The sequence below is a fragment of the Mus caroli genome, unplaced genomic scaffold (genome assembly GCF_978045245.1).
Source record: "Mus caroli unplaced genomic scaffold, Mus_caroli_1 scaffold_16, whole genome shotgun sequence".
Lineage (NCBI taxonomy): Eukaryota > Metazoa > Chordata > Mammalia > Rodentia > Muridae > Mus > Mus caroli.
Window position 1 is genome coordinate 64,987,746 of NW_028227271.1, and position 14,054 is coordinate 65,001,799.

Sequence of the window (14,054 nt, forward strand, 5' to 3'; positions counted from 1 at the left end):
AATAAATAACTTTAGTGAATGCATTCAAACATCATAAAATAGCATGACTTTGATATCCCATCCATTTGTTTCTACTCTGGTGTGGTTTCTTATCTGAATTAGTCGGTGAAGAATAGCACCAGTAATGAACTATAGTGTGTGTGTGTGTGTGTGTGTGTGTGAGTTCATTTAGTTTGATGATCATAATCGAACTGACTTTAAATATAAAACTCATGTTTTCAGAGTATCCAAGGTTGGCACAAGAAATTGTAATTTCTATAATTTTATATTACATAATTATAAATTATTTAATTATAATATTACTGAGACATTATAGTAATAGCTAATGTTGATATAGTACTGACTATATGAAAATGTATTTGAAGCAATTTAAACATGCTAAATTATTTCAAAATGAAAATGTATACTATATCTAAGAGGAAAGGAAAGTTACAACAGAACAATTTGCCATTTTCACCCTAGATACCTCGTACTTTATACCTCATTTTTTAGAATCCTTCTATGTATAATTTGATTTTTCTATACTTAATTCACATGTAGATTTGTAAGTGATAATAGCACAGGGTGATCCCTCAACAATAGATCCCTTTAAATGTTTTAGAAAATCTAAACACTTTGTAATATTAAAACAAGTTGTTAGGAAATGGCAGAATACTTGAGAAAAAAATGTGCTGAAAACCTACATAGAAAACAAAACTATTCAAAACATAAGTTGTCTCTGTGCATTATTAAATATTAACAATATATACAAAACTATACAACACCACAATAAAATATAATACCAAATAGCCTGACCTCAGTAATAGGATAAAAAATCCAAATACTAGTTAAAAATGAGAAATTACATACAAACCATTCAAAGTTCTCATTGTTCAAAATGTTATCCATTATGTCTTGCTAGGCTTAGTTATATCACACAGAGGACCATCGCAGGTAAAAGTATTAGTCTTTATGTGGGATAAAATGTTTACAATGATGCAACGGCAAATAAAAGTTGTTCGTAAGGAGTAAAAAAAGAGCCCATTAACGACAGGAAGCTTTATATACAGGCAAAGGAGAACTGGGAAAACGGAACAGTATAAAGGAGCACAGTTTAAGGAAACAACCAAGTAACAGAAGACAGAATAAGCCATCATAGTTGAAGGTCGTTAGCCCAGTGATCCCATGGGAACAGATTCCACTTAATACTTAGATGTTCTTCAACCCAATATGGCAGTAAAAGTGTTTACAACTTGTGCAGCCATATAACTGAATGGAAACTTGAAGATGTACTTTTCAGATCATTGTTTATACTTAAACATATATAAAATTTGTCCTTCATGGGTTCTAAGAAACATCAGAGAAGGCAATAAGTGCATCAAATAAATATACAAAAATACTTTTGGGGGTTCAGTTAAAATTCCATTTTATACAGAGTATTCATATTATATAATGTGCTATAATTTTAACTATATTTTCACATTACTCCCATCTTTTAAATCATACATTAATAATTATCAGTGTGTATTATTAAAATTCTAAAAATAAGTGATATTTATACCTTACATGGAACACTGTAAACATTATAAAAGTTGAATAGAGAAAAGAATATATTTTAGATCAGTAGTTCTCAACCTTCCTATGCTGTGACCCTCCAATATAGTTTCTCCATAGTGTGGTGACTCCCAACTATAAAATTATTTTTATTGCTATTTAATAACTATAATTTTGCTACAGCTATGAACTGCAATGTAAATGTGTCTGTGCTTTCCAATGTTGTTAGGTGACGCGTATGGGAGGGTCGTTCATCCCCAAAGGAGTAATGACTGGCAGGTTGAGAATACTGTTTCAGATGAAGGCCATAATAACTAAATACTGAAATACTAAGATATTCACATTTTAATTTAGTTAAATAACAGAAGGTCAAATGTTACAGTACTAAGACATTTTTAATATTTATGGGAATCATTCAAACAGTGACATTGCAAATAAATATATGTGGCTATGTTGGGTTATTAATTATTGCAAAACACAAGTCTGATCTTTAGAATTTAGTTGTGGTAAGCTCTGGAGTTAAGTCACCAGTAATTTGAACTCTGAATTGAAGTATTAAAAGTCAATTGCCTTTTTATTTGTCTTAGCAACATATTAATCTGTTATATACAGTGCGGTAATTGCACAAATGTTTTCACCTTATTACTTATGTTTATTATTATTTGTTATTGTCAAAATTCCAATTGTTTTATTCTAATAGTTTATTTTAAATAGTATTATTTTAAAATAAATTCAAGTTCGAAAATATCTACATTATAGTTTTAAATTCATAACATATTATCACATTTTCTTCAGAATTTTGCAATTTAATGTGATCAACAAAATAAATCTCCTCAATTTTAATCTTTACATTTCAATAATATAGAGCAGCTAGCATCAATAAGTTACTTTATCGTGTGTGTGCGTGCGCGCGTGTACGTGTGCGCGTGCGTGTGTGTGTGTGTGTGTGTGTGTGTGTGCGTGCGCATGTATGTGTGTGTGTGCTTGTAATTCTAGGCAACTGCTAAGCCACTGAGCTGTATCATCAACCTATGGTAAAGATATTAGAGATTAAATAACTACTTAGAAATAAATACAAGCAAGTAATTTTGATTCTACATAACTTAAATTGGGACTGAGACTTGAACCTCCCGAATTTAAAGAAGTATATTCACATACATTATAAATCTCAGTACAGAGAAACACATATATAATTTTAGACTTGCCTTTTTTCCCATTATTAGGTAAGCTTGATGCTTCTTCCCTGTTATCTTTAACATTGAAACCAGACAATAATTAATAATTGAGGTCATTAGCAATGCAAATAAAAAGCACTCCAAAAAGAATGAAACATGCACTACAGAAATAGGTACATGCATTTAACATGACACCCCACACTGTACACATTAGAATAAGGTATATGCAGTATATGTTCCCTGTTCTATAGGGAAAGGTATCAAAGTAAGCAGACAGAAAAGGCATTTTGTACTGTACTTGTGTGCTGGGTAGCTTTGTTTTGTTTTGTGGTGAGACTACATAATGAACTTTACTAGTTTCTTAAGAACGGGTCACAGGTGACAAACTGGTTTTTAAAATGTAATTACTTTTTATGTTAAGGGGTAAAACAAAAGTGATACTGATAGGCAGAAGTCCTAATTCTAAAGTTATCCTGGAAGGCAATTCATGACATGTGAGACTCAGGGCATGAGTGAATTAGTGTGAGATATGGAGGGCAGGAAAACAGAACATTAGCTCCTCAGCCTGATGGAAATGGAAGTTATTCTATAGCAGGCCACAAAATCTTAATTCCATTCAGTCAGGAAAATGAAAGGCATTTGAAATTCTCGTGTTGATTATATTTGATATTCAGAATGGGATACAATAATACATTTCTTTAACCAAACAATTAAGATCGTCCTTTTTCCTGTTGTTGGATATAATTTCTCTACCTGATAAATTAGGATATTACTGGCTATTAGCAGCAAAACAATGACCTTTTGTTTTAAATATTACAAATTAGGTTCAGATAATAAAAAGAAGGGGGACAGAAAGCCTAACTTTAAAACTCATAAATAACTTTACATGTTAAAAGATCAGCTAAACACTTAACAAAAATAGGCTTAAAATTATTCTGCAGTTTTCACAGAAAGCTAAAATTCAAGACAATTTAAAAAAGATTAGGATCCAATTCAGAGGTTCAAATGAATATAGAGATTATTCAACAAAATTACATAAATGTATTTGTGAGAATATAATATTTTACTTTAACAGACAATGACAAAAATACCCAATTAGATTGTGATTACAAAATTGAGGAAATGAAAGCCTGTGTTGCCTCCAGAAGTCAAACATCACAGAGAGGAATAGCTGTTACAGAAGATACAGCAATACTGAGCTCAGACAGAGATGGGAAATTCAGAGAAAATTACTTCTTATTTAGACAATGATATAGTAGGAACATGTACATAGTTATTAAATATTATGGAAATCTGTTCTGTATGATCTTAAAATTCCCCTCTCCTATTTTTGAAACCCTTAGGCTAGAAGCTAGAGTTCCCTTAGTACAGGGAGGCATAAGGGAAATAGTTTTCTATTAGCTAGCTCACGAAGGTTATTTTTTTTAAGGTAAAGAAACAACCAGAATGTAAATGAATGAGCTAGGTAAATGATGTACATATTTAAGCTAAAGACATTCTCTATAATTTTAGTTTGCTCTGATCATTAAAAGACAATATTCAAATAATTGACTAAATTAAGTACTCTAACATTAACATTAGCAGACAATCAGACAGACCTGCCTTGACCTCGTCTCCCTCCTTTTCCACCCCCTCTTCTTCCACATGCCCAATTTCTTCAGTCACTTCTGGATTTGCAGAAGTAGGAGAAAAAGATAAGTCCATGAATCTGGTTGTTAGTTTTAAAATATAACAAGCAAAAAAAAAATCACTGTTAATGAAATGATGGGTGCTTATAAAAAGAAAACCAGATTATGTGTTGCATTTCCGATATGCTTTTGAAAGCAAATCTGTTTACTGTTAATGAACTATCACAGTTGGCAGCAGTACTCCCTTAGAAATTAGAAACTGTGACCCCTCTGGAAGATTTAAGATGTGTGGGTAACTAAACAGGAGAGGCACAATTCAATAGGTGGCACAATAATATAGTAGGTGTAATACTTGGAAATCTTTACATCAATTTTCTTCTAGGAAGAAAACCATGATACTATAAACCCCAGTTTTTATACACCCATAATAATCGAGGTTAATATTTAAGAAAATAATCATAATAATGCTTTATGGTGGCTGACCACATTGTACTTGCCATATCATTCTAATTTTGGAGGTTTTGGCAAAATGAGTATGAAAAAATATCAGCTTCAAGATCAAAATATATTTTATGTGAAATTAATTTAGTTACTAGACAATATAAAATAATTATTCAAAATCATAGAGCCAAATTACAGTTTGCTCATGTTTTAGTTACTAAAGGTAGAATAAATCATTCAATGTGTATACACCAGAAATGTTGTTAAATGACAAGTCCTGGCAACCATGTAGCGGAAGGTCAAACACTAAGACTATCAGCCAATACTCTATCTTCAGTTAGAGGTCAAGGATCTACAGAGGTCATCACTCTTCCCTTTAATCCTGGAAGATATTCATGAATCTCTGAAGCGTCAACATGTCTGAAAATGTGGCTATAATCAGCCAGTATCATTAAGTAATACAAAATAAACAAAGCCTCTTCCACACTGAAGCGAATAAGGAGGGTTTTGGTTCCTTGATAAAATAAAAACCAGAAAATTATAATTAGAGACATGAATGAAAATTGCTAAATCTTAGTGGTATTAATGCATTGCTTTCTGCCTGAAACCAAAACCCAACAAATAACAGTATTGTGAGTGTTTGGAAATGTCTGTCAATTGTTTAACCTAAAACAAAAACCAACCAAATAAATAACAGTAAAGGAAGTGCTCAGAAATGTCTTTAAACCGTTTAACCCAAATTTCCCTCCAGCAGTAAGGGTTCTTTTCTTTTATATGTAGCATTGCACAGCATGAAGCTATCCACACCTCAACGAACTTTTGTAATAAAAGATATCAAAATGAAAGCTTGAAATCTTGTTTGAGGTGAGCAAAGCTGCACATTATTAACTCTCCTTATGAAAAACAGTTTAAAGGTACAGCACTTAGTTTTACAGAAATAGTCACAGACATGTTCTATCAAACAAGAAAATGAAGCATCGGCCCCATCAGCACGGTACCGCTTAGACTCATGGCACACGAAAGCAGAAACAACCATGAAGCTGGTAATCATTCACTCTCAACTGACAAGAGCACAACTTACACCAACAAGTTATCTAAGACAATAAAACATAAAGAATTCGTTCTTGGTGGTCATCTATATACTATTGAGGTATCATTTCAATTTATACTAATACAGCATTTCATTTTCAACACAATAAACATTTGTTCCAGTTCTACAATTGCTGAAGACTCAACAGTAAACAACATGATCAACAATTTCAAATTTCTAAAACTAGCAGCTATTTATTGTACTAGCAAATGTATGGCAGTCCACATACTACAGTTCAATAGATCTGTCGTAAGGCATAATGAAGTGTGTGATAATAAACACATAAAACTGTCATGTTTATCCTTCATATACTCCAAGCATACTTGCTATAACATGAAACACAAAACAGGAAACACAAATCAAAATCACTAACTCAATAACTTCTTTTGTAGAAAGTCAAATTTAATAAAAAAAAGATGATCAGAAATAAAAAAATGAAATAGAAGATGAGAAATATAACCAGACTATGTATATATCCTCAATGGCATAAACACAGACTGCAATTGATATCTCTGGTTATAGTCTCAGTCTAAAATCCAGAAATTTAAAAAAAATTAAATATATTTTTGAGAATAAACATTGTCTAGTTATTTAAAAGTTTAAACATTTTGTACTCTTACATGACTCAACATTTAACTCTTTGTTGTTCTTTCACAGAAAATAAATTTTGAATATTTTATTAGAAAATAGAAAACAGAAAAATTTAACTGTATATAAAACCATTTAAATGAAAAGACATCAATTGCAGTTGGATTTATTTTTGCTCGCACTGCCCCCAAAAGGCTCTCAGCACAAAACAAACCCCCTTTATGTACAGACCTTCATAAGGGTCTACCTCCTTGACTCCAATGTCTAGGTAAAACAAAATAAAACAAAAACAAAGGAAGGAAAAACCAAAGCACAGGGGTTAAAAACAACAGAAAATTTCAGAGTAATAGAGTATATCATCTATTAAGGAAAACTAAAATGGTGATTTGGCTATATACATATATATGTATTTATATATATATATACATACACACATATATACATATATTTGAAAAAAGTTCCTATGTCGAGGAGTTGTGACTTAAAAGATGTTAAAATTATTCTGTTGTTCTCCATGCTTTAGAGACTTTAACTGAGATTTACAGCTGCTTGAGCCATGCTCAAGTGTGTCAGCTCTTCATGTAGCAATGTACAATCACTGAAGCTCAGAACAACATGCATCTTTGTGTGTTCGGGGTTACCTTTTGCTTCCACTCCAGATGTGAGAAGGATCACCACTGTGCATCACAGCTAACCAGTCCTTTGCAGTGTGTGAAAATCGATTTAGCTAGTTACTAATAAACTTTGTATAATCACCAACATTACCTAATCTTAGATGTAGTAAAGACATTATAATCCAGCTGCTTACAAAAGATGATGTCTTACTTTTAAACCACTTATTCAAATGTGAAAAGTCTATAAAAGAAGTCAAGATTATTCCTTTTTATCTCCAAGTAAAATTTTACATGCAGTATATATTATATTCACAAATATAGCTGCTGTCAAATGATATCATGCATACAGTTAAATACATAAAGCTAATAACACAAAGACAGTAGAAAAACTTAATTCCCCTCGGCTTCCATGTGTAATTCCTACATGGCATAATTAGAAAACTGAGAACTTACTTCTCTCCAATGTTCCCTTTGGTGGCAGCTGTGGAAGCTGTCGGCCCCTCCGTCCTGTTCCCGGAGTACTTGACGGACTTGTCTGGACAGACCCGGTACGAGGGTGAGACCTACAAGATGCATCATGAGTACACTTTCAGTAAGTGTTAAATATGGCCAGTATGCTAGATGGTTTACATGTCGGCTTTATTAGAACAATTAGTGCAGTTAGCTGCTGGTTTAAGAGGAGAACATGACAAAATATGGACATTTAGAGAGTTATGATTACTTAAACACCCAAAGTGTTTATGTTTTGGTGCAATATGCGTACATACACACATACATGGACAAAAAAGCCTATAGAAAAAAATCCATGAAATTCAAAATATAAATTACTAATCTACCCATATGAAAGCAGGTAGCAAATTCTAAACTTTGAAAATAAAAAATAAAACTTTACATTTTTCTACTATAATATAAATTCTTAAAACTAGCCTTCTTACCTTGACCTAATCATATTTTCACTTGTTTATACTAAATGTCCTTTTTATTAAAAAACAAAACAAAAAAATCCCAAGGATTTCAAAATTCAGCTAAAGATAATCCTAATAATACCTAATATTAATATTCAAAGAAACTAATAAACAAATTTAATTTACTATTGTGATGATTACTAGAAAAGTCATGCCTAGTGAGCACCAGAACTTCTCATTCTTGGAAGAACATGACAGTCAGGACAGGATTTACTTAGGACTCCTGGTTAATGAGATCTCACGAAACAAATGCAACCAAGACAGTTAGGCAACAATTCACAATGGCAATGACACACTATCATATCCACTGAATATAGATAGTGTGTTCACACTGACAGAGTTAGTATTGACGTGTACTGGTGATCAGCCAAAAAATGATCGAAGAGACCATTTAGCTGTTGGGAAAATAAAATGGTGTGTGGTAGTGCAGACAGGGAAATCAGTCTGATCAATGTGTCTTTCACCTCGATAAGGCAGGTGAAGGAGGGGCAGATCTTCCAGTCATTAATGAAGGCATCGACCTCATGAGGTTTGTATCAGGACGTTCAGAGGATCTGGAGCGGGTGGTGGTCCGCTCTAGGAGAGGCCGTTGTTCTGTTGATCTGGATCTGTGATATGGCTGTCTATCTGCTGCTTCACAATCCCTGAAATGTTAGTCAAAAAGCAGCTCAGTTGATCTTTAATGCCTTTCTGCTATTTGGTCATGATGCATCAAACTGATTTTGAAAAAAAAAAAAAAAAAGAACTGCTTAAAAGCTTAAAATCACTGTGTATGCAAAAAAAAAAAGTTTTCCCAACACATCGTGAATAAATTTTGGCTAAGCTTAAAGAGTTCTATTGAACTCTAATCTTTTTTATTTAATTCCCAATAAACAAGTTGCTCAGTTATAAGCGATGCAAACCAAGCTACCTGCTTTCCACAAGGAGAACATGTGTAGAGGGTAATGTGTCCTAGCTTAAAGACATTCAACAATGTTTCCTAGCATTTTCCAGGAGAGAAAGTTATGCAGAAGTTTATCAGCAAACAGAGTAAATATATAAAATGTTAATACCATTACTGTAGTATACTGATAGCCTGAATATTTTAAGCACAAGACTGAAATGAGGTTATAGGAAAATAGGGCAGCTTTGAAGTATGTATCCATATTCAAACACATCCCCAAACAGAAATCACCCTGTAGATTTCTTCTACTGAATTGGTAACTCCACTAGCCAGCTCTGCACTTCTGTGAGACTAAACTACTCAAACTGGTATTGGATGAAACTGGAATTCCAAAAAAGAAGTGACCTCCCTGCCCTGTAAAACTTAATTCTAGAAGAAGCAAGAATACTTACACCTATATGACCAGTAACTGTTGGCACTTGTCCCATGGAACTATCATAAAGTTTATTCACCTTGCTGTGATCATAAATGGACTCTAATTCAATCCCTGATTGAGAAGACACACCTAAGAACATTAACTTCTGCTTTTTAAAGTGTGACTGATTTTCTATGTCAAGTTCAGTTTTTTTACATAACTACATCAACAATGGGGAAGGGATAGAGACAAGGCTCAGCCTAAAAGAAAGTCTCACAATGCAAACTGTCATGATAACCAAATTAAATATAAATTCACACATAATATTTGATTACAGCTTTAAAAGCTGTGTAAAATGGAATTTGAGTATAAAATTCGTAATTCCATTCTTCTGAAATTCTACTTTAGGGCAGACAGTCTCTTTTAAAGCAAATGTGGCTGATAATTTGTGACCTATTCTTTGTCCAATACGTCTAGTATACCTCTTTTCTTTTTTTTCAAAAACAATTTTTAATAGATATTTTCTTCATTTACATTTCAAATGCTATCCCGAAAGTCCCCTATACCCTCCCCCGGCCCTGCTTCCCAACCCACCCACTCCTGCTTCCTGGCCCTGGCATTCCCCTGTACTGGGGCATACAATCTTCGCAAGACCAAGGGCCTCTCTTCCCACTGATGGCCTACTACGCCATCCTCTGCTACATATGCAAGTAGAGACACAAGCTCTGGTGGGTACTGATTAGTTCATATTGTTGTTCCTCCTATAGGGTTGCAGACCCCTTCAGGTCCTTGGGTACTTTCTCTAGCCCCTCCATTGGGGGCCCTGTGTTCCATCCAATAGATGACTGTGAGCATCCACTTCTGTATTTGCCAGGCACTGGCATAGCCTCACAAGAGACAGCTATATCAGGCTCCTGCAGCAAAATCTTGCTGATATGTCTCTTTTCAATAAGTCAGAAAAAACATGTGCATAACTATCTTTCTCATTGTTTTTCTTACATTTCTAAAAGCCTATATTTTGAAGAATAGCAAACTTTATTTTGTTTTAAAGACTTATCATGATCTTAGGTTAATAATGAACTTTTCTTCCACATAGTATATTGTGGCAAGACTTAGTGACATAGGTTTTGCGACACCAACAGAGAGTTGACCTGGTGTCTACTTAGTTGTGGAAAAGCTGATGAAGCTGAAGGGGATGGCAACCGTGTGGGAAGAACAACAGTGTCAATTAACCTGATCCCTCAAGCACTTCTAGGGACTATGCCACCAACGAAAGAGCATACATGAGCTGCTCCATGGCTCCCACTACATATGTAGCAGAGGACTGCCTTGTCTGGCCTCAGTGGGAAAGGATGCTCTTAATACTTTAGGAAATTGATGCTACAGGAAGAGGGATCCTAGTGGAGTGGGGTAGGAGGGGGTGGGAAGGTGGGAGGGGAAGCACCCACTCAAAGCAAAGGGGAGGAGAAAGAGGTAAAGAACTCATGGAGGGGGAGCAGGAAGGGGGGCAACATTTGAATGTAAATAAAGAAAATAATTAATAATAAAAAATGCACATGCCTTTAATCCCAGCACTTGGGAGGCAGAGGCAGACAAAATTCTGAGTTCGAGGCCAGCCTGGTCTACAGAGTGAGTTCCAGGACAGCCAGGGCTACATAAATAAATAAATAAATAAATAAATAAATAAATAAATAAATAAATGCACAAATAACTTCCATTAGCAACAACTACGGTGGGAAACAAAAGATACCTATTTCTAAGGTCTAACATTCTTCAATATCTAATTGCTCTGCCTAGGTTTTGGAGTACAATATTGAATAGGTAGGGAAAGAGTGGGTAGCCTTGTCTAGTCCCTGATTTTAGTGGGATTGCTTCAAATTTCTCTCCATTTACTTTGATGTTGGCTACTGGTTTGCTGTACATTGTTTTTACTATGTTTAGAAATGGGCCTTGAATTCCTAATCTTTCCAAGACTTTTACCATGAAGGAGTGTTAGATTTTGTCAAAGGCTTCCTCAGAATCAAAAGAAATGATCATGTGATTTTTTTTTCGAGTTTGTTTATGTAGTGGATTACGTTGATGGATTTCCATATATTAAATCATCCTGCATCCCTGGGATGAAGCCTGCTTGATCATGATGGATGATTGTTTTGATGTGTTCTTGGATTTAGTTTACAAGAATTTTATTTTCGCATCGATATTCATAAGGGAAATTAGTCTGAAGTTCTTTGTCTTTACATGGTTTTTAATTGGATTTCTTCAGCTATTGTTTATATTCCAATATAAGTATTTTTTCTAACGTATTTAACTCATTTTACTATATGCATAAATATATTATTTTAAAAGGGCTAGCCACCTGTTTCACCAGACTTCTAAAAGGATACAGCATAAAGAAGAAAATTGGTAAATAGAAATATTTAGGAAATAATTCAATTCTTGTTTAAAAACTGATTTAATAATCTATTCTAGTTCCATTTTTAGTAGTTTATAATTTTAATCAATGTTTTAAATAATTCATATTTTTCATTTATAATTTTCTGGATTGATACAAGTACTGTGCTACACTATGTAGAGAACTCTACTGTAAACTGAACACAATTGAAGAGGAAGCTGTCTAATAATTCCTTAATTACATGACATGGAATTTCAGTATTTTAAGAATAGCTACTATGACAATCAGTTTGCATATGCAGACTCTGAGAAAAGAATTAGATAGAGATAGGCCAAGATAAAGTAGTTCTGCTGAATTAAAATAAGATTGTATTATTTAAAAGAATTGACCTTATACAAAAATAATACTCATCCAATCTGGTACTAATAATGATGGGCTACTACTATACACAGCTGAAATGAGGTGAGACCCTGGTAATGGAGAATGTGATCATTGCTAACCAACAATTTTGTTCTCAACTGAATGCTGCTATCATTATGCCTGCAGTTATTTTAAAATAGTCATTATTTGAAATCACAAGAACAAAAGATCCAAATCTAAATTTCCTCAAAATAGTATGATATAGTATGAGATACAGGTCCTTGAGGAAATCTGGAAAACTTGTTAGGAATTGAGAACTTTCCTTAATTAATTTTTATAGGAACAATAACAATAACAGAAACAAAACTAAAATAGGCAGAACTGCTTATAAATGAGCATGCAACAAACTAAAATCTTGATATAGTGTTTCTCTTTTAGCCTCGAAATTCTTATTCTATGATCTATTTTCTATTTTAAATGGTGTGTTGATTATAAAAATTCAAACAACTAGTGATCAGAGAAATGCAAATCAAAATGACCCTGAGATTCCACCTTTCACTAATCAGAATGGCTAAGATCAAAACCTCAGGTGACAGCAGATGCTGGCAAGGATGTAGAGAAAGAGGAACACTCCTCCACTGCTGGTGGGATTGCAAACTGGTACAACCACTCTGGAGATCAACCTGGAGGTTCCTCAGAAAACTGGAAATAGATCTACCTGATGACCCAGCAAAAGACTCCCAAAAGATGCCCCATGTCACAGGAGCACATGTTCCACTATGTTCATAGAAGCCTTGTTTGTAATAGCCTGAAGCTGAAAACAACCCCATGTCTCATGACAGAAGAACAGATACAAAAAAATGTGGTTTATTTACACAATAGAATACTACTTAGCTATTAAGAATGAGGACATCCTAGGTTTTGCAGGCAAATTGGTGGAACTAGAAAATATCATCCTGAGTGAGGGAACTCAGATCCAAAAGGGCATGCATGGTATATACTCACTAATAAGTGGATGTTAGCCAAAAAAAAAGAAAGAAAAGAAAAAGAAAAATATAGAATACCCAAGATACAGTCCACAGAACTCAAAAAGGTTAACAAGCTGAAGGGCCCAAGTGAGGACTCCTCAGTCCCACTTGGGAGGGAGAAGAAAGCAATCACAAGTAGGGAGAGAGGGAGGGACCTGGGAGGGAAAGTGAACAAGGTTGGGGGGAGAGGGCAATATGATGTGGTATTGGGTGGGGGAAAAGGACTGAATCCCCGAGGCCCAGCAGAAAGAATGAAAACAGGCAACCTCAGGAGGTAGGAAGTTGTGGAGACTCTCCAGAATGTACCAGAGAACTGGGAGGTGAGAGACTCTCAGGACTCAAAGGGAAGAAATGTAGATGAGATGCCCTACAGTAGGGAGAGGGAACTTATTGAGCCCACCTCCAGCAGAAAGTAAGGGCATCAAGTGAGGGATGGGGTTGTCATTCCACAGTCAAAACTCTGACTCATATTTGTTCCTATCAGCAGGGATGGAAATGGAGAGGAGCCTGAGGAAAAGACGATCCTATCGACAGGGCCAAAGTAGGATCCAGCTCAAGGGGAGGTCCCAAGACCTGACACTGTTACTGAGGCTATGAAGTGCTCACAAAAAGGGATCTATCAAGACTGCCCACTGGAAGACCCAACAAGCAGCTGAAAGAGTCAGAGTCAGATACTTACACCCAACCAATGGACAGAAGCTGCTGACCCCTGGGGTTGAATTAGAGAAAAGCTGGAAGAAGCTGAGGAAGAGGGTGACCCTGTAGGAGGACCAGCAGTCTCAATTAACCTGCACCCCTGAGATCTCTCAAACACTGGACCACCAACCAGGCAGCATACACCAGCTGATATGAGGCCCCAACACTCATACAGCAGAGGACTGCTGGGTCTGGGTTTAGTCAGAGAATTTGTACCTATCCCTCAAGGAACTGGAGGACCCAGGG

General features: G+C 34.9%; 1 protein-coding gene across 49 annotated transcripts in view; it reads right to left on the reverse strand.

Moving 5' to 3' along the window:
• The window catches only part of Rims2 (regulating synaptic membrane exocytosis 2), a 522,550-nt gene that overhangs the window by 145,777 nt on the left and 362,719 nt on the right, over nt 1-14,054 (reverse strand). For 42 of the 49 annotated variants that reach the window (XM_085831890.1, XM_085831895.1, XM_085831893.1 and 39 more), the window contains 2 exons: nt 8,499-8,678; nt 7,523-7,632 (listed from right to left, as the gene is read on the reverse strand). In XM_085831890.1, coding sequence (XP_085688016.1) covers nt 7,523-7,632; nt 8,499-8,678 — 290 coding nt within the window. The remainder of the gene's footprint in view (nt 1-7,522; nt 7,633-8,498; nt 8,679-14,054) is intronic. The other 7 variants (XM_085831897.1, XM_085831876.1, XM_085831881.1 and 4 more) reach the window with 1 other exon arrangement.